The sequence below is a fragment of the Giraffa tippelskirchi genome, chromosome 2, assembly GCF_054371585.1.
Source record: "Giraffa tippelskirchi isolate mGirTip1 chromosome 2, T2T-mGirTip1v1.2.pri, whole genome shotgun sequence".
Taxonomy (NCBI): domain Eukaryota; kingdom Metazoa; phylum Chordata; class Mammalia; order Artiodactyla; family Giraffidae; genus Giraffa; species Giraffa tippelskirchi.
Window position 1 is genome coordinate 128163580 of NC_137276.1, and position 19406 is coordinate 128182985.

General features: G+C 35.3%; 1 protein-coding gene across 2 annotated transcripts in view; it reads left to right on the forward strand.

Moving 5' to 3' along the window:
- The window catches only part of RSRC1 (arginine and serine rich coiled-coil 1), a 427216-nt gene that overhangs the window by 105612 nt on the left and 302198 nt on the right, over window positions 1–19406 (forward strand). For both annotated transcript variants that reach the window (XM_081570648.1, XM_081570649.1), the window contains exon 4: window positions 7295–7468. In XM_081570648.1, coding sequence (XP_081426774.1) covers window positions 7295–7468 — 174 coding nt within the window. The remainder of the gene's footprint in view (window positions 1–7294; window positions 7469–19406) is intronic.

Below are 19406 nucleotides of genomic sequence, written 5' to 3' on the forward strand. Positions count from 1 at the left end.
CCATGATGTTTTAAAACTTACTGTTTTCTTTTAATTTGACATTATGAGTGACTTAAACTATGCATGTGCTATTGCTGTCATAGGTCATTGAGCCATATCAGCAACATTTATAAAAAAAATTCCAGAATGGCATATGTTGCATGTATGAAGACATAATGAGCAAAATATTTTTGGAAAATGGTAGGCATATGTTTTCTACAGTTGAGTCTTTGTGCTAGGGAAACTTATAAGATGAATTTGGAGATAATTGAGTTTATTTCAGGTATTGGGTAGGTTGGAAGGAGTAGAGATTAGGAAGGTAGTTGCAGTGGGAAGAGTGAGGCAGATAGTAATTGATAGAAGACTTCTAGTTGTGGTGTTTATTTTTGCTATGATGGTGATTGAATTATCCTACTTTCTGGTTTCTCTGGGACAGGGCTAGTTTAGGCCTTTTGTCCTTATGTTATAATGTCTTCCTGGACTCTAAAAAGTATCACTCTTTATTTTCCAAAGGCTTGAATGATGGGTGATATGATTTTCCTGTTATAAAAAACTGGTGAATATCATGTATTTGGTTGCTAAGGTTTTGTGTGGAGAAGACAATAATCTTTAATCAAGATTATTATTATTTACCTTCCTATATAAGAGAAATATATTGAAACTGTAATCCTTAGTCAGACTTAACATTTTAAAAGTCTGTCAGAAGCATAATACTTCTCTGTATTGGATTAGCTGTGATATGAGGGAAACACTTCACATGTTCTGACTCAGATTTTACTCATTCATTTGGATTAGCACATCCCACAGTTACTTTTTTTCTCAGGGCCTGCCTACTTCCAAATCACCTGTCTGCTCTCTCATGATTCAGCTGGTACTGCTATTTAATCCTTATAATAATCCTGAATGCTAGATATTATCAACATTTTATAGGTGAGGAAACAGATGTCCAGAGAGGAAGTAACTTGTTTGAGGACAGCATTATATGAGAATTTATTTTGTTTAGATTTAATACTTCTTTGGCTTTGGATATATTAAGAGCATATACATTTCGTTTTTAAGATACCATAAACACATGATTTCGCCAATATCTACCTTATCTATAGTCCACAAATGAGTCTACATTTTGTCCAATAGTGTATTTTTCTTAGTTGTTGTTGTTTAGTTGCTCAGTCATGTCCGACTTTGTGACTCCATTGACTGCAGCATGCCAGACTTCCCTGTCCTTCACATCTCCAGGACCTTGCTCAAACTCATGTCCATTGAGTTGGTGATGCCATCCAACCATCTCATCCTCTGTCGTCCCCTTCTCCTCCTGCCTTCTATCTTCCCCAGCATCAAGATCTTTCCAGTGAGTTGGCTCTTTGCATCAGGTGGCCAAAGAATTGGAGCTTCGGCTTCAGCGTCAGTCCTTCCAATGAATATTCAGGGTTGATTTCCTTTAGGATTGGCTGTTTGATCTCCTCGCAGTCCAAGGGGATTGGACTTTCCTTGCAGTCCAAGGGGACTCTCATTTAGAAATGAGCTTAAAAATTTTATTTAAAAAAAGAAAAGCTCTTAGAGATTTGTTGTTAAGAGTTTAAGCTAATGTTTAACTCATTTCTCTTTTGCTACTCTATATTTTCACTAGTTCAGTGAAAACTAATTGCCAGAATTATAATGTAAAACCAAATTAAGATAATATACTCTGTGTGTGTGTGTGTGTGTGTGTGTGTGTATGTGTGCATGTGTATACTGTATATGTAGTGGCCATGGTTATCACAAAAAAGGTCCCCTTGCTTTTTTTATTATTATTGCTTTCTTTTCATCCAAAAACTTTAAAGTCTGACTGAATATTATTCAAAGTTTTTAGAATTATCTGTTACAAATTTTATATATCCACATATAATAAAAGATTTAACTAGAAATGAATACATAAGTGTCTGTAGGGCAGTTCAGTTCAGTTCAGTCGCTCACCTGTGTTCAACTCTTTGCGACCCCATGGACTGCAGCACACCAGGCCTCTCTGTCCATCACCAACTCCCGGAGTTTACTCAAACTCATGTCCATCAGGTCGGTAATGCCATCCAACCGTCTCATCCTCTGTTGACCCCTTCTCCTCCCAGCTTCAATCTTTCCCAGCATCAGGGTCTTTTCAAATGAGTCAGTTCTTTGCATCAGGTGGCCAAAGTATTGGAGTTAGATTGTTGCTAAATTAAAATTTTATGTGGAAGATGAATGTGTCAAAATTAAGAGAGGAAGGAAGTAGTCAAAGAGAAAATCATGCGAATTTACCTTTTGTAAATTAGGAGAATAAACCCATATTGACATTCTTAGCAATAAATATTGTTTTGTTTTGTTGTTTGTTGTTTAGTTGCTAAGTTGGGTCTAACTCTTTTGTGACCCCATGGACTATAGCCCTCCAGGCTCCTCTGTGATATTTCCCTGGCTGGAATACTGGAAAGGACTGCCATTTCCTTCTTCAGATCTTCCCAGCCCAGGGATTCAATCTGCATCTCTTGCGTTGGCAGACGGATTCTTTACCGCTGAGCCACCAGGGAAACCTGGCAATAAATATCGTCACTTCTCAAAATCACTTTTTAAAAAAAGCTTGTGATCTCATGATGCAGTATTACTCTTTTCTCACTGAATGAATCAGTTAGGGATGAAAAAGGACAGAACTTAACTACCGGTGAAACTCATATAGTTTTCTTCAAGCCCTATATATGTCCTAAGTACCCAAGACTAGTTCATGTGATCTCCTTATCCACAATCTTTTTTTTAAATCTCTTTGATGATTTGTGTTTTCTCATTTCTTATTTGTTTGATTAGTGTAGCTAGGGATTTACCAAATCTGTTGATATTCTTGCGAAACCAGAGTTTGGCTTTGTTCGTTTTCTTTATTGCTTTCTGTTCCATTGCTTTTTGCTTTTTAATGTTTCCTTTTTCTACTTACTTTGAGTTTACTTTTCTCTTGTTAGTCTAGCTTCTTAAGATGGAACCTTAGGTAATTGATTTTAAACTTCTTTTCTGATGTAAACATTTTAAGCTATAAATTTCCCTCTAAACCTTGCTTTAGTTTCATCGCACAAATTCTAATATGCTATATTTTTATTGTCTTTCAGTTCAAAATATTTTCTATTTTTTTGTGATTTCTTATTTGACCCATGATTTATTTAGAAGTATATTATTTTGTTTCTACATTTTTGTTTTTTTCCCTAGACATTGATACTGAATTCTGACTTAATTCTGCTGTGGTCAGATAAAACATATTTTGTATGATTTATACTTGTGAATTGACTGATCATCATGAAGTATCCATTTTTATTTGGGGTGATATGTTAGTTTCTTAGTGTCTAGGGTGATAGTTTAGTTTATTTGATATTAATGTATTCATTCCAGCTGTTCTGTGTTTACATGATTTATCTATATTTAGTGCATATCTTAATCATCGAGGACTTACTGTATAGCACAGGGAACTCTACACAATACTCTGTGATAACCTAAATGGCAAAAACATTTGAAAAAAGAAGATACATGTATAACTGAATCACTTTGCTGTACACCTGAAACTAACACAACATTGTTAATCAACTATTCTCTAATATAAAATAAAAAAAATTTTTTTAAATGGAAAAAAGTGCATTATCTTGTAGATAGTGTATTGTGTCTTGTTTTTTAATTTATTGGACAAACTCTGGCTTTTTTTCCCATCTCAAGCAAAAGACCTGCTAGTGACTTGACTTTCACTTTTCATTTTCATGCGTTGGAGAAGGAAATGGCAACCCACTCCAGTGTTCTTGCCTGGAGAATCCCAGGGACGGGGGAGCCTGGTGGGCTGCCGTCTGTGGGGTCGCACAGAGTTGGACACGACTGAAGTGACTTAGCAGCAGTGCAAAACTGTAGAAATAAAGAGAAAAATCATTTTCCCAATAAAACTCATCTGACTGTCCAGATAGTAGTGACACTTTCAGAGTGATATGGTAGGATGTAAGTGACTTTGACACAGCATAAATATTTGTGCCATCTCTTGTGTGATTTCATATAGACCCAGCTTGATTCTTCTCCAGTGTCTCATCTTGGAGTTATACTTGATTTATTACTTGTTTTCATCCAAATCTATTGCAGAATGAAACAATTCTGCTTTTGTTTCTTGACCAGGAATTGCTTAATCTTGAAAGTCTTATGAAAAGACATGTGAGCCTTTTCAGCCTCCGTTTGGATTAATGAATATTTTTAAAGAAATCTCTTTTAGTTCATCGTTTGGGTTTTTAGTTTTATTTCTTTGTATTTTGTTCCTCTTCCTCCTCCTCTTATTTTTCTCCTGTAAGTGGTCAATGTAAGGATTGCATATATACCCTTACCATTTCAGTGTACTTAGAGTTAATATTTCACTGTTCATATGAAATATAAAAACTTTCTAACTGTATATGTTCATTTACCTGCCCCATTATTTATTCTTTACATGCATTATATCTACTTTAATTATAAACCCTGTAGTAAAACACTGTAATTTTTACTTTAAGTACATATGTATTTTAACTAAATTAAGGGAAGTAGTTTTTTATATTTACCTCTAGATATACCATTTCTAGTGGCCTTTATTTCCTTTCTAAAAGCCCAAGTTTCCACCATTTATTATTCTGTTTAGCCTGAAGAAATCACTTGAATACATACTGTAATGCACCTTATTAACTGTTGATGATTATGATTTACTTTTCCTTTATCTCAAAAATGCCTCTGATTTACTTTTATTTTTTGAGGGATATTTTTGCTGGGTATAAAATTCCGTTCCCCCCCCCCCCACCTTCACCATGTTAAGAATTTTGTTTCACTGCCTTCTGATCTTCATTGTTTCTGTGAGAAGCCAGTGATAATTCATGTTATTGTTCTCTTGTATGTAATGTGTCAATTTTTCTCTGAATATTTTCAAGATTTTGCTATATCTTTAGTTTTCATGAGCTTTATTGTGGTATTACTAGTCATGGTCTTCACATTTATTCTGGAGTTCATTAAACTTCTTGACTCTAAGTTTAAAAAATATTTATTTATTTGGCTGCATCTTAGTTGTGGCAGGCAGGATCTTCGTTGCATCACACAGGATCTTTCATTGTGGCACATGGGCTCTTCAGTTGTGGTACAAGGACTCAGTTGCTCCAAGGCATGTGGGATCTCAGTTCTCTAATCAGGGATTGAACCTACACCCTCTGCATTGCAGGGGTGGATTCTCAACCACTGAACCACCAGGGAAGTCCCTGTAAATTTTTTATTCACTAAATCTGGGGAAATTTTGGCTACCACTTTAAAAAAACATTGATTTCTATCTCATTATTTTCTCTACTTCTGAGTGTAAATAAGCATGTTGGACATTTGAATATTGTCACAGAGATTACAGAAGATCTTTCTTTTCATTTAACAATCTTTTTCCTCTTAGTTCTTCAGACTGAATAATTTCAATTATATATTTTCAAGTACACAGAGCTTTTTACCCCTCTGTTACTACTAGTCTGCTTCTGGTCTCTTTTAGTATAATGTTAATTTCATATATTGTATTGTTTCGGTAACAGAATTTTTTTTACTTTCTTGTTTTTCTTCTAAAATTTCTTAGCTTTATATTCAGGACAAACATAGTTATACCTACTACTTTAAAATCTTTGCCTGCTAATTCAACATCTGACTCATCTCAGGGTTGGTATCTATTGTTACATTTCTCATGTTCATTGTATATCTAGTAATTTTGAATTTTATCATGGCCAAGATGAATGTCGTGTTTTGAATATTATGGACTCTATTATATTCCTCTGAAGAATATGACCTTTTCTGTTTACCTTTTTTTTAAAGCAGAAAATTAAATGAATTCATTAATATGTATTAGATGAATTGGTTTCTCTAGGGGCAGTTAAAAATTTAGTTCAAAAAAAAAAAAAAATTTAGTTCAGTTCTTTCTTCCTTAGCTGTTTGGAGTCTGCCCCTCCTGCATGATCTAAGGTTCAGCCGGAGATCTGAATAGCATTTACAGCTACAATTTTTGGCTCTCTCTCCTCTGACTCTTTCCAAGATTCCCCTTTAATTTTCAATTGGTGATGATTTTCCTGATTCTTCATTCTGGTTTTTTAGACCATAAATTTTAAAGTTCTCTGTTGGAGTTTTAGCTGTCCTGCATGGCATAGACTTAGGCTTGTCCTCAGAAAAGAAGCGCATAAAATAACAATCTTTTTTATTGTTGTTTCTTTTTTCCAAGTGTTGTCATTGCTCATTATTTTTGGTCCATAACCTAACTGCTTGAAATTATGTTAAATAAATCAGAAACATGTTTAAATAGTAAGGTTTTTTTCCTTTTATAGGTCAGTGCCTTCTTTCAGTCACTATTCAGTGACTTCAGTTTTTTATAGTTTCTGTAGGATTATCAATCTGTTGGAGACTTTTTTGTCAGTACTGTAGGGCAGGATTTTAAAATATTTACTTTTTAAAGGCACATAATATATCCAACCTAATACTGTCCTTCATTTAATGCAAAGAAAAGCTGGATTATATAGAAGAATAGTTTTTGTGTAACTAATACAGGAAATTATGTTGAATCAATATATTAATAGAAGCAGAGTTTGTAGGGATGGGGAAGATCCTAATTGTTGGGGATTAGAATAGATCCATTTAGATTTGTTATTTTATCTTGAAGAGATTTCAGCATTGAAGACTTGATTTGAACTTTAAGACTCTTTTGATTAAACAAACACTTATTTAAAAGCTGGTTATAGCACTACAAGGCTGGTGCACTTTTTTTTTTCTATTTGTTTATTTACTGGCTGCACTGGGTCTTCATTGTTGTGTGCGGGCTTTTCTTTGGTTACAGAGAGCTGGGGCTGCTATCTAGTTGTGGGGCACAGACTTCTCATTGCAGTGGCTTCTTCTGTTGCAGAGCAGGGCTCTAGGTGGGCAGGCTCAGTAGTTGCGGCTCATGGACTCTAAAGTGCGAGCTCCGTTGTTGTAGTGCACAGTCTTAGTTGCTCTGAGGCTTGTGGGGTCTTCCTGGACCAGGGGTCAAATCCACACCCCTGTGTTGGCAGGTGGATTCTTATCCATTATGCCAGGAGGGACCCGTGAGCACCTGAACAAACACTCTTTGACTAAACCTTATATTTTTGTAAAGTTGGCACCCTATGTTTCCCTTACATATCACTTAGCAGAGTACTTATTCATAAAGAATCATCTTTAGATGCTCACTTTACACAGTTAACTGAATCCTTAATTAAAGCTAAATCCTTTTCTTTCAATTAAAAAAATTTTATTTCATAATACAAATTATATTCTCAATGTATTTAATGAAATCTACTTACCGTAGGTCCCGATCAAGACCTCGGCCACGTTCCCATAGTCGAAGCAGTGAAAGGTCCAGTCACAGAAGAACACGTAGTCGGTCTCGGGATAGAGAACGACGTAAAGGCAGAGATAAGGAGAAAAGAGAAAAGGAAAAGGATAAAGGCAAGGACAAGGAATTACACAACATCAAACGTGGGTAAGTTGAAGCTAATCTAAAGCAGTGGTGACTCAGTGATTCCATAGCTGCAATCAAACTGTATTTTCGTCTTCTGATGTGTTTCTTAGATGGACAAAAGGGGAGAATATAATGGAGAAAGAAGAAAACATAAGTCAAAATACTTATCTCAAATTTTTACTGTACTTCCTTTCTATTCCTGTTTTCATTTAATATTTATAAAATAAATCTTAGAAATAAATTGTACTGTCAAAACTTAGTATGTCAGTAACGGAAAATTTACATAATTTGTCAGGAAAGTTCCATTTTCCTCATCATGAATATGATACTTAAAATTTGAAGATTACTTACGATTGAAAATATATATTAGCTTGTTGTAAAACTCTTAGGGAAAAAGAAAAAAGATAAGGGAGGGAACCATATGATTTACTATTGCCTAAGACTTCTTTCAATGTAGAATGAGGACTTCATTAATATAAAGATATATGTGTGTGTTAGATGAGTGTATGTGCATATGAGACCCAGAGTTTATTTTTTCTGGAATTGTTATCATTAAAACAGTTGTTCTAATTTTGTCTGTTTGGACATTGAAGTCCACTCAAAACTGTTTATTTAATTAGAAGATGTTAAAATGAAACAAAATCTATATTAGCTTAAATACAGCTTCTTATTTATTTTTCCAAAATGGCATTGGGATCTTTTATTCTGTGAAGTAGAGCATCTTAGAATTTGTCCTCTTTTGTCATTCTTTCAACACCCTATATATGTTTACTTTAATATTTCAATACAAGTATTTTGTCTTTTAGTGTGTTGCTTTTCAGTGTTAAATTGAAGAGCTTACCAAGATCTTCGATATGGTTCCTTGAGATCTTGATTCTATAAAGAATTAAGTTTATTGAAGGATATGGAACTCTTCCCATCCCTTTCTTTTTCACAATTGTCTGTATGCTTATTCTTATCCAGATTTACAGTGATACTATATAAAACTGCATGGATTATTGGCTTTTATGTATTCTTTGAAATGATCCATTTGTAGTGGATTTTGGGAACATGTTACATTATTATGTGACTTTCTTTTCCCTGATCACCCTGCAGCCATTAATGCACATTGAGCAGTCACTGCCCTATAAAATCCTGAGTTCTGTCTTTTCTAGTTTTAAGGATTGTTGAATATTAGAGGAGATAGGGTTGGATATCTGGCTTTAAAGATGGGGAAGCTGACTTAGCCAAAGTTAGAATGAAATGAGAATCAGAGAGGGCATGGGGGGAATATATTGATAAAGGGTAAAAGTCAGAAGAATGATAGATTAAAAGAGAGCATGTAGAGTAAGTTTCTAAGATTGGAAAATACAGACTAAGAGGACAAATAAATTATGTCAGTCAAGGAAATGCCTTGCTCCTTGTTCCTTTTTTTCCCTCCTCCTTTTGGTTTATGCTTAAGATATTACATGACTATGTGATGTGACTATGATATTTACTGGTCATTAAATCTTTGCTTTCTACTTCAAATTTTACATTTTTAGAATAAAGTTGATATTACATCAAGTATTATATGAGGAATTTTAAAGGAAGGGAAACAAGAGCATGAATAAATAAGGAGGTTGGGTAGTTTCAGGAAAGGGTCTCATATGGAGACAGTAATCTTGAAGGTCTGGGCCAGCTCTACAGGTTAGATTCTTTGATCACTGTGAGCTTGTTGTGTTCAAGGGACTCATTCCTGGATGACAGGTTTATAAGATAATAATATTATATTTGTCATTATTTCTTAAATTTCAACAAAGGTAATGAACAAGGTCAAAACATGAGGTGTCAGTTGAAAGGCCCTGAGTATGGATGCCAGAAAGCAGTGAATAGCCTGATTCAGTCATCTTCATGGTTTTAGTGGACCATAGGACAGGGTGGTATTATGTCAGTGTGCCCTTCCTTCTAGTTAGTGCTAAGTACACACAAATTCATACCCTTCGATATGATCTAAAATCAGGATTTAGTGGGGCTATCATTGATATATACATTCAATATGGTAGTACTTACATATGACAGATGCCCCTGTTTTGCTTCAGAAATAACTTACATATTTTTTTCTACATCTTTCATGTTTGTTTCCTAAACCTGATTTTTCTTTCTCTTTTAAATAGACAATTTTATTTTATTTTATTAGTGTTTTGGCTGCAGTGTGCTGTGTGTGGGATCTTAGTTCCCTGAGTAGGGATTGAACTTATGCCCGCTGCATTAGAAATGTGGAGTCTGAACTGCTAGACCACAAGGGAAGTCTGTAAACCTGATTTTTAAGCCATTTAGGGCAGAGCATGCTGTCGTATGCTCTTTTGTCTCGCTCAGAATACCTAATGTACATAGTTGTTAATAAATATTTATTGGTTATTGATCAGATATGCTCACTCATTCATTTGGTCACTTGTTCTGTCAACAATATTTGAATGCCTTCTATTTGTCATGTGTATGTTAGGTAATCGGTACATAATGGCTGCCCAATCCTACTGAGAGAGTTCATGCAGGTGGCAAAATAAACATATATAGAAAGGAAGATACATTAGTTATTGCAGTGAAATCAGATGAATGTTTCAAAAGGAAACTAACTCGTTCAGGTTAGGATATTTCTGGCTACAAGTAACAAAACCTATCTAAATGTAGCTTAAACCAAAGGCAGGAAGCTTTTTTGAAGAGCTAGATAGTAAATAACTTAGGCTTCCTGGGCCTTATGTCTCTGTTGCAGCTACTAAACTCTGCCCTTTTAGCATGAAAGCAGCCATAGATAATACTAAGTGAATGGCATGGCTAAATTCCAATAAAACTTTATTTTTTAAAACAGGCAGCTGGCTAGATTTGCCCAAGGGCTGTAGTTTGTCAACCTCTGGCTTAAACGATAAGTATATTTATTGCTAATACAACCAACAGTTTTGAGGTAGGCAGACCTAGACCCTTTTTATTTTTCCAACAGGCCAGTCTCAGCACATTGGGTTTCATCTTCAGTCTTGACATATTCTAGTTGCAGGGTATTTTCATGAACATTAAACAAGTCAACCTAGATTAGTTAGCATGTTAGGGATGGGCTCTTGAAGATGTGATTTTTATACACTGAAGGAAGGAAAGATGGGATAGAATGTTGTATGCAAAATGAACTTAATGTGGAAATATTGATACTTGGAGGAAGGCAAAGTGGATATGGCATACTTGAGGAACTGATGTCTAATGGGGTTGGTTTATAGAAGAGTAATAATGATTAGAAGTGTTTATCAGAATGCCTTATATGTTGTGGAGCTCCCCTGGTAGCTCAGCTGGTAAAGCATCCACCTGCAATGCAGGAGACCCCAGTTTGATGCCTGGGTTGGGAAGATCTGCTGGAGAAGGGATAGGCTACCAACTCCAATATTCTTGGGCTTCCCTGGAGGCTCAGATGGTAAAGAATCCACCTGCAATGTGGGAGACCTGGGTTTGATCCCTGGGTTAAGAAGATCCCCTGGAGAAGGGAACAGGCTACCCAATCCAGTATTCTTCCCTGGAGAATTCCTTGGACAGAGGAATCTGGTAGGCTGCAGGCCATGGGGTCACAAAAAGTCGGATACGACTGTGTGGCTTTCACTTTCACTTTATATGTTATATTAAGGATATTAGAGTTAATTCTACAGGCAGTGAGAAGCCAGTGAAATATCAAGTAATTTTATGATGAGGTCTACATGAACAAAATGCTTTACTTACTGTGGGTATTATAATAAGCATCTAACATTTTAAATATATTTTCTAAGTGTTAGAAATTTTGCTAGACATATAGTATTTCATTTAATTTTAATAATAACCTAATGAAATACGTGCTTTTATTATCCCATTTATACAGATGAAGACTTGTGATCATAGGACTTGTAAATAAATGGTAGAGTTAGGCTTCTAATTCACATTCACTGACAATAGCATCCTGACTCTTAATAGCACACAGTCCATAGTTATTGATGATGATCTGTAGTGTTTGAGTTCAAGTGATATGCTGTTGCTTAAACTTTCCTAGGAAGTAGCTAAAGAAAACTGAAAGAATCTTCTGTGCCTTATTTTTCTCTGATTGGGTCGGATATCTATTATTGGTAAAAGATTAATTCCTTTTCTACCTTTCTTCCTTACTTTCCCATATTAGCATTTCATCTGTTTATTTTAAATTATTTTTCATTATATTAATAAAACCACAAAAATATCTAGGCCTTAATTAAATGTATTTTTGTGATGGTTTCATTGGATCTTTGAAATTTGATTTAAGGAATGCGTGTAGGTGGAGAGAAGGGAAAAAAGATTCACAAATGATTGAATTAGGACTTATGTATCAGCTCATTGTGATTGTATAACTCAGCAACAAGGATTTTAGCTTGTACTAAATAACCTACATGCTTCTTCATATAAGAGAAAATAACAGCTCATGTGATTCTGCCTCTTTATGCATAACAATCTTTGTTTTCATCAAACCAGTTTGAAAATATAAATATTTACAAATATTGATAGGACATAAAGTATACATTTATGAAGTAGAAAGCAAGGAGAATAAGTTCAATAATGGGTAAAGGAGTATTTTATAAATTGGAAAAAATAATAGGACAACTATGAAAAACCTTTTAAAAATAGCAGCTAGTTGAATACAAGTTCTGGAAATTTCTGGGGCATTTGAATGGTTTTTATTAGGATTTATCCTATAACGTCATAAGTTGATCTATTCATTTTATTAATTTGCTGAAGAAGGGAGACTTGATATAAACTAGGAGGATATCAGGTGTTTGTAGGGATTAAAAGGTGCCTTTCTTTACAACAGTGAGTGAAAAATTAATACAGGAAAGACACCAACCAAGCCTTGTCTTAGATTTTATCAAGAAAGTTTCATGACTTTAATTTTTAATGTTTTATATTTATAAAACTTGGTTTCTAGGAATATTTAATTTTTAAAATATTGATGCAGATTTTATCTGTTTATATTAGTTTCCCCCCCAAATTTTTAGAACAAATATCTATTGTATCATTAGATAATTATATTTCTTTTATGAGGACATGTCTTTGCAACATGAAAGCAAATTTTAGTAAAAATAGAGTTATTAAATTGAAATTGAACACCTAACAATACCGTTTTGTTAAGCAAACTTTTATTGAGAGTCAAAAATTAGAAATATGAAACTTTCCATGGCATATTATAACTTGGTTTGATGATCTGAACATTGTATATCCCATTTAAGTCTTCTGTGGATTAGTATCTTACTGAGCCTTCTCTAGAAACATTTTATTCAACCTCCAAAAAGTATGTGCTTAGTTGTTCAGTTGTGTCTGACTCTTTTCAACCCCATGGACTGCAGCCCGCCAGGCTCTTCTGTCAATGGTGATTCTCCAGGCAAGAATACTGGAGTGGGTTGCTATGCCCTCCTCCAGGGGATCTTCCCATCCCAGGGATTGAACCCAGGTCTCCTGCATTGCAGGTGGATTCTTTACCATCTGAGCCACCAGAGAAGCCCTAAAAGTATAGTCAACCACTATAAAACATCTTTATAGACTTCTTTGAAAATTAGTTGTTAATAAATGTCAATACTTCCAGTGACATACTACTATTGATTTTAAATCATACTGCCATCCTTAAGAGTAAATTTTGAATGGATTGATTTTAATTTATTTTCAATCATGATTTTAAATCACCAGCTGAGAAAATTTGGTTTAAAGCATTTATTGCATAGTAAAATGCTTTCCTAATTTGAATAACTTTAGGATTCATCAGGAATGAAATGTATTTTCCTTTAAGAGACACTACTGTGAAAGCTTTTCACTTTTACTATTCCCTCATTAGCTTTTCAGTACATAAATGCCCTTCTCAGAAATGTGCTCATCAAGAACTTCTCGAATAGTTTGCCCAAACACTTGAGTTGATAACTTTTTCCTTTGCATAACTTGCTGAAGCTATCTACTTTTAGGAGAGGTAAGACTTTCCCTCTGGATATACAGAATGCACTGCAGCAGTGCTTTTTGGTGGGTAATGTGAGACAGATGTATTTAAATAGAATTTCTTAAATGTGACTCCCACTAAATCAATTGTCTTCTTTAAGTCTCTGAAAATACATCTGGAAGTCACAGGGATAGCAGTGAAATTAGGCTTTGGTTATAGCCCATGGCCTATAGTTCCCTATATGTAAAATCTTCCACTGAAGAGTTGACTGTGCAATGTAATTAGAAGTTATATTGCTCATATTAAAATTCTTCTAGGTATATTTTTTTATACTAAAAACACAGAAAGTATATCAACAGAGGCAACATATATACTTTTTGTTCATGGGAATTGCCACTCTTGAACGTGTAGCCATTATGAATGAAAGTGAAAGTCTCTCAGTCATATCAACTCTTTGTGACCCCATGGACTATACAGTCCATGGAATTCTCCAGGCCAGAATACTAGAGTGGGTAGCCTTTCCCTTCTCCAGGAGATCTTCCCAACCCAGGGATCGAACCCAGGTCTCCTGCATCGGAGGCGGATTCTTTACCAGCTGAGCCACAAGGGAAGCCTAGCCTTTATGAATAGTACATCTTAAAAAAAAATTATGCTAAAGGGTTTAGATTCTGGGAAAGTTAAATTGCAGAAATTAGAGTTAATGCTCATTTTAAATCTTCCGCAATTATTTTCCAAGACAAGTTATTTTCTGTGAGCGTTAATTTATTCTTCTATAAAATTTGGATATTGATAATTAAAATATATTAGAATTCGTTTTAAGAAGTTTAGCATCATGTAGTAGTCATACTCTATGTATAAAGATACGTCTTTGAACATAGCAATATTCCTATCTTCAGTTGTAGAATTTCATGTATTAAATTCCTGTTGATGAGGGTTTTCCTACCTAGTGCTTGGCAGAAGATGTTGGAAGTGGTTTGGGAATGCTGGACTTGAGTTTGACAGCAGTTACATACTCTTAGAGGCTGTCATATTTTTCTTTACCTCTTATTTCTTCATGCAGCAGGAAGTCATTTATGCTAATTTACCCCTATTTGCATATACGTTATAGAGTTCTATGGTGCAGAGCGTGCTTAGAGCTCCTTTTAAGTGTCTGTTTGGATCAAAGCAGGGCTGTGTGATAGCTGTTGTCTGACACCAAGCTGTGTGGTGTTGTTTTCATTAAACATTTATCACACTTCGGATGTGACAGCAGGCAACTTTGTGCCAGGATAACATGTTTTCATGCAAAATTTATTGAAAAAGACGAGACTTTGTAAAGAGATCTTGTTGCCTTTCACCAGTGGCGAAGGGTAAATGGTTCGAAGGAAATATACCTTTAACACATGTCATTGTAACATGCAAAAGAAGCTTCGTACTGTCAATTTTGTTAAACAGATAAACAAATACATCTTTAAAGTGTGTGTGCTGGATTTTTCTTCCTTTTTAAAGCTTTTACAATTTACTTATGAACTGAATGAATGCCATAACAGTGGTTCATTATGTTGTTAGGAGTATTTTATATGACAGTGAAATTTACCACCTAACTTCCATTATGTGGGTTTGAATATTTGTCACTAGGTATTATTGAATAGTTTTGTTCAACAGGAACAGTCTAATTTTTCAAAAAGGTGAGATCGAGAAAGGAAATCCATCATAACAAAAAGAATAATCAACAAGAGCAGGAGACATGGGTTTCATAAGTTCTCCCCCAGGTCACCACCTTTCTCTTACTCATCATGTTAGTACACTTTAATTATCCCAGAGTTTGCCCAGTGGAATTTGACATGAATTATGCCTGATAGAGCATTAAATGGCATGAATTGTAAGCTCAGTCTTTGTTTTTTGTGGTTGGTTGGCTGTGAAAAACCTTGGAATGAGAGAAGACACTTTTATTTTCCTTTTTCATTCCATTAGAAGCTGGAGAATTATAATTATTCCTCAGGAATTATACCAATTCCTGAAGAATTGGTAAGAGTGAAAGTAGCCTCAAGCTGGACTTTTTAATATGTTTTATCACATGGAGTATAAAAATTTGGTGAGACCCTTTACAAGAGGTATTACAAAAATCTTTAACATTCAAAATGAAAAGGAGAGAAGTAGTGAGTTGTGTGTGATGGAAGGAACTTTGTCTTTGCAACTATGTAGAATCCACACAAACCTTCAAATTCTGACTTATTTTTCTTTGGATCTATTAAAGGATTTTTTTTTTAAGTTTATATCATGATTCACAAACATATACATAAACCCACGCCAAAGCTGTTGTTTAACTCATTAGCTAATAAGGGAACCCAGAAAGTTGTTACAAAGAGCTCAAAGGAAAATCCAGAGAACAAGCTTGTACTTAAGCCACCAAGAGTACCTGACATGAACTTGTTTGGTTGGTTCAAAACTGCCTTTTTCCACATGGGGAGGGAAACCAGTTGTAACTCCACTGGACAAATCATTTGAATATCTATGGAAAATAGTAATTTTCATTGTTATCAACTACCTATAATTTGTGGAATTTAAAAATACTCGGATATGGGACACAGAAAGGTGGAGGTAACTTGAAAAGACACCCTCGACAAAACACCCAGTCATCATTTAAAATTTTTTTCCTAACAAGACATGTTATTCTCTTTAACTTTTAAATTTCTTCTGTAAAACGACTGTGCTATGCTGTGCTCAGTTGTGTCCAACTCTTTGTGACCCCATGGACTGTAGCCTGCCAGGTTCCTCTGTCCATGGGATTTCTCAGGCAAGAGTACTGGAATGGGTTGCCATGCCCTTCTCCAGGGGATCGTGCCAACCCAGGAATTGAACCTGCAACTCCTGCATTGGCAAGCAGATTCTTTACCACTGCACACCTGGGAAGCCCAAAATTGGGATAACGATAGTTGAAAAGCTGTAAATATTAGAAGCATTGTGTGTAAGAGACTATCTATGTATTAGGGTTTTAATACATCATAGTTATTTTATTTTTTATTAATAATATGAATTTAAGTATTGATTCCTGTGATTACCACTTTTTCAACTATCATTTGTTTTTCTTACCTTTGTGTCTTTTTAAAGAAATACTCCCTCAGCCTTAAAAACTCTTTCTTTAATGCTGTCCATTCCAGTGATCTTTTTGTCTCATTTTAGAGATCACATCCTTTATAAAGTATTTCTTGCCTCTCATGAGGTGCTAAATAGCTATGCAGTTAGCACCCACAGTATCTGTACCTAATCTGAAGAGACCTTTCTAACTATAAAATTTTGTAATTTCCAGATTACATATATCTTATCTATTGTATTTATATTTACTTGGGTTATAACAAGTACTGAAATATTTGTAGAATGTATAAATAAATGGTTTTAGAAGTTGTTTCTGGGTTATAAAATCTAGCGTTTAAGTGTCTAAAAATGATAAAATTGAATTTTTGTTATTAGGAAAATAACCAACTTTTCCCCCTACCACTCCATGCCTGGTTTAAGTGTGCATGTGCACACACATAAACATATGTGACTTCCATCAAAGCCTCTCGACTACATTTTTAAAGAAGTCCGCAAAACTTCCTCTATCCTTTTCTGTACTTTGTTATCAATCATGCTGCAATCAATATCATTTAGCATCAGTCATTTAAAAAACTGAATGTCACTTCTAGGATTTATATTTTGAATACTGATTAAAATTCCAGTCCTCATTGATGACTCGTCTTGCCTAGTCTAATTTATTTCAGGATCTTAATTGGTATCACCTACTCTGCTGATTTAGCACATGGTTACAGGGCAAACTACTAGAGTTAAATATACCATTCCGTAGGGAACTTTTACTGAAGGCCTTAGTGTTTGCCTTTAGTTAGTTATGTATGGCTTTGTAAGCTAAATATTCTACACTATTGTTAGAGGGATGTAGAGGGAATAAACTTGGACTGCCAGCCAAGTCTTTTCTTTCTAAGTAAACAGGCAGTTCCCCTAAAAGCTAAGCTGTTGCTTATAATTACTCATTATAGTTCTAATTTATACCTCATTGTAAAGCACCTTGGGTATCTCAGATATGAATGATGCTAATCTGAATAGAAGCAATCTGTTCAATATTTTTTTTTTAAAAAGGATCTAGTTTATCCATTTCTCATAGGCTTTCTTCCCAGTCTAGTGATCATTGGAATGGAATCTTCAAAATAGAACAGGTTGGAATACACCATAATACTGTGTGGCTGTCATATCATTAAATCTTGGTCAGCACAAGCAGAGAAGCAGAAGTTTAACCTCCTTTGATTAAACAGCAAAGATTGGAAAATAGATTTCTACATGAAGATTTTTTTATATTTTAATGTGATATCTAGGTCAGATTTAAGATGGTTGGTTTAAATGTTTTTAATATCCTAGTAAGTAGAGTATGTGTAGACAGATTATAGGAATAATCTCTTTGGATAGATGTAGTTATGGGGTACAGTTTTCCACTGAAGCAGAGTAAGTTGTATGCATTCCATCCATGTTTAACCTATCTTAGATTTCAAGGCACTGGAAGTATATAATAAAAGAAAGACTGCAGATGGTGTTTTGGGGTTAATACTTTTCATTTAGTGCTCAGGATATGGTCCTTGGGTTCTGAGATTATTTAACTTATATGCAGAGTACATCATGAGAAATGCTGGGCTGGAAGAAACACAAGCTGGAATCAAGATTGCTGGGAGAAATATTAATAACCTCAGATATGCAGATGACACCACTCTTATGGTAGAAAGTGAAGAAGAACTAAAGAGTCTCTTGATGAAAGTGAAAGAGGAGAGTGAAAAAGTTGGCTTAAAGCTCAACGTTCAGAAAACTAAGATCATGGCATCTGGTCTCATCTCTTCATGGGAAATAGATGGGGAAACAGTGGAAACAGTGTCAGACTTTATTTTTTGGGGCTTCAAAGTCACTGCTGATGGTGATTGCAGCCATGAAATTAAAAGACGCTTACTCCTTGGAAGGAACGTTATGACCAACCTAGACAGCATATTTAAAAGCAGAGACATTATTTTGCCAACAAAGGTCCGTCTAGACAAGGCTATGGTTTTTCCAGTGGTCGTGTATGGATGTGAGAGTTGGACGGTGAAGAAAGCTGAGCACCGCAGAATTGATGCTTTTGAACTTTTTTGTTGGAGGAGACTCTTGAGAGTCCGTTGGACTGCAAGGAGATCCAACCAGTCCATCCTAAAGGAGATCAGTCCTCGGTGTTCATTGGAAGGACTGATGTTGAAGTTGAAACTCCAATACTTTGGCCACCTCATGCGAAGAGTTGACTCATTGGAAAAGACCCTGATGCTGGGAAGGATTGGGGGCAGAAGGAGAAGGGGGCGACAGAGGATGAGATGGCTGGATGACATCCCTGACTCGATGGACATGGGTTTGGGTAAACTCCGGGAGTTGGTGATGGACAGGGAGGCCTGGCGTGCTGTGATTCATGGGGTCGCAAAGAGTCGGACACGACTGAGTGACTGAACTGAACTGAACAGGAAGATTGGGATGAGCCTCATTGATTGGATCTTGTGGGTATAGACACTTTCTAAATACTAGTATGTACGTGATGATCACTAACACAGCAGGTGCAGTTAGGAAAGTACAACAATGAGTGCTGCTGTTTTAATTCTTTCTTAACTCCAAGAGTAGGTTTTGAAATGGCAGCCTTTGGCCCCTGTGAATATGTCAGCCTGTGACAGGCCACCTGGAAGTAGGCCATGAAAATCAATTTGGTTGTCATGTTGGAGTCTTAGCTGATTTTTCTTGAGAAAGATAAAGGAGGACATTCTACATTAGAAAAAGAAACTGGTAGGTGTCAGATTTTGAAAAGTGATAGATTTGGAATAAATGAGAGGTAAAACTTATATTGTGACTGTTGTTTGTTGTTAAGTCACTAAATCGTGTCTGACTCTTTACCACCCCATGGACTGTAGCATGCTAAGAATACTGGAGTGAGTTGGCCATTTCCTTCTCCATTGTTGTGATTACTTAGAAATTAAATCCACCCAAAATCCACAAAAAAAGGTGAAAAATAAGAGA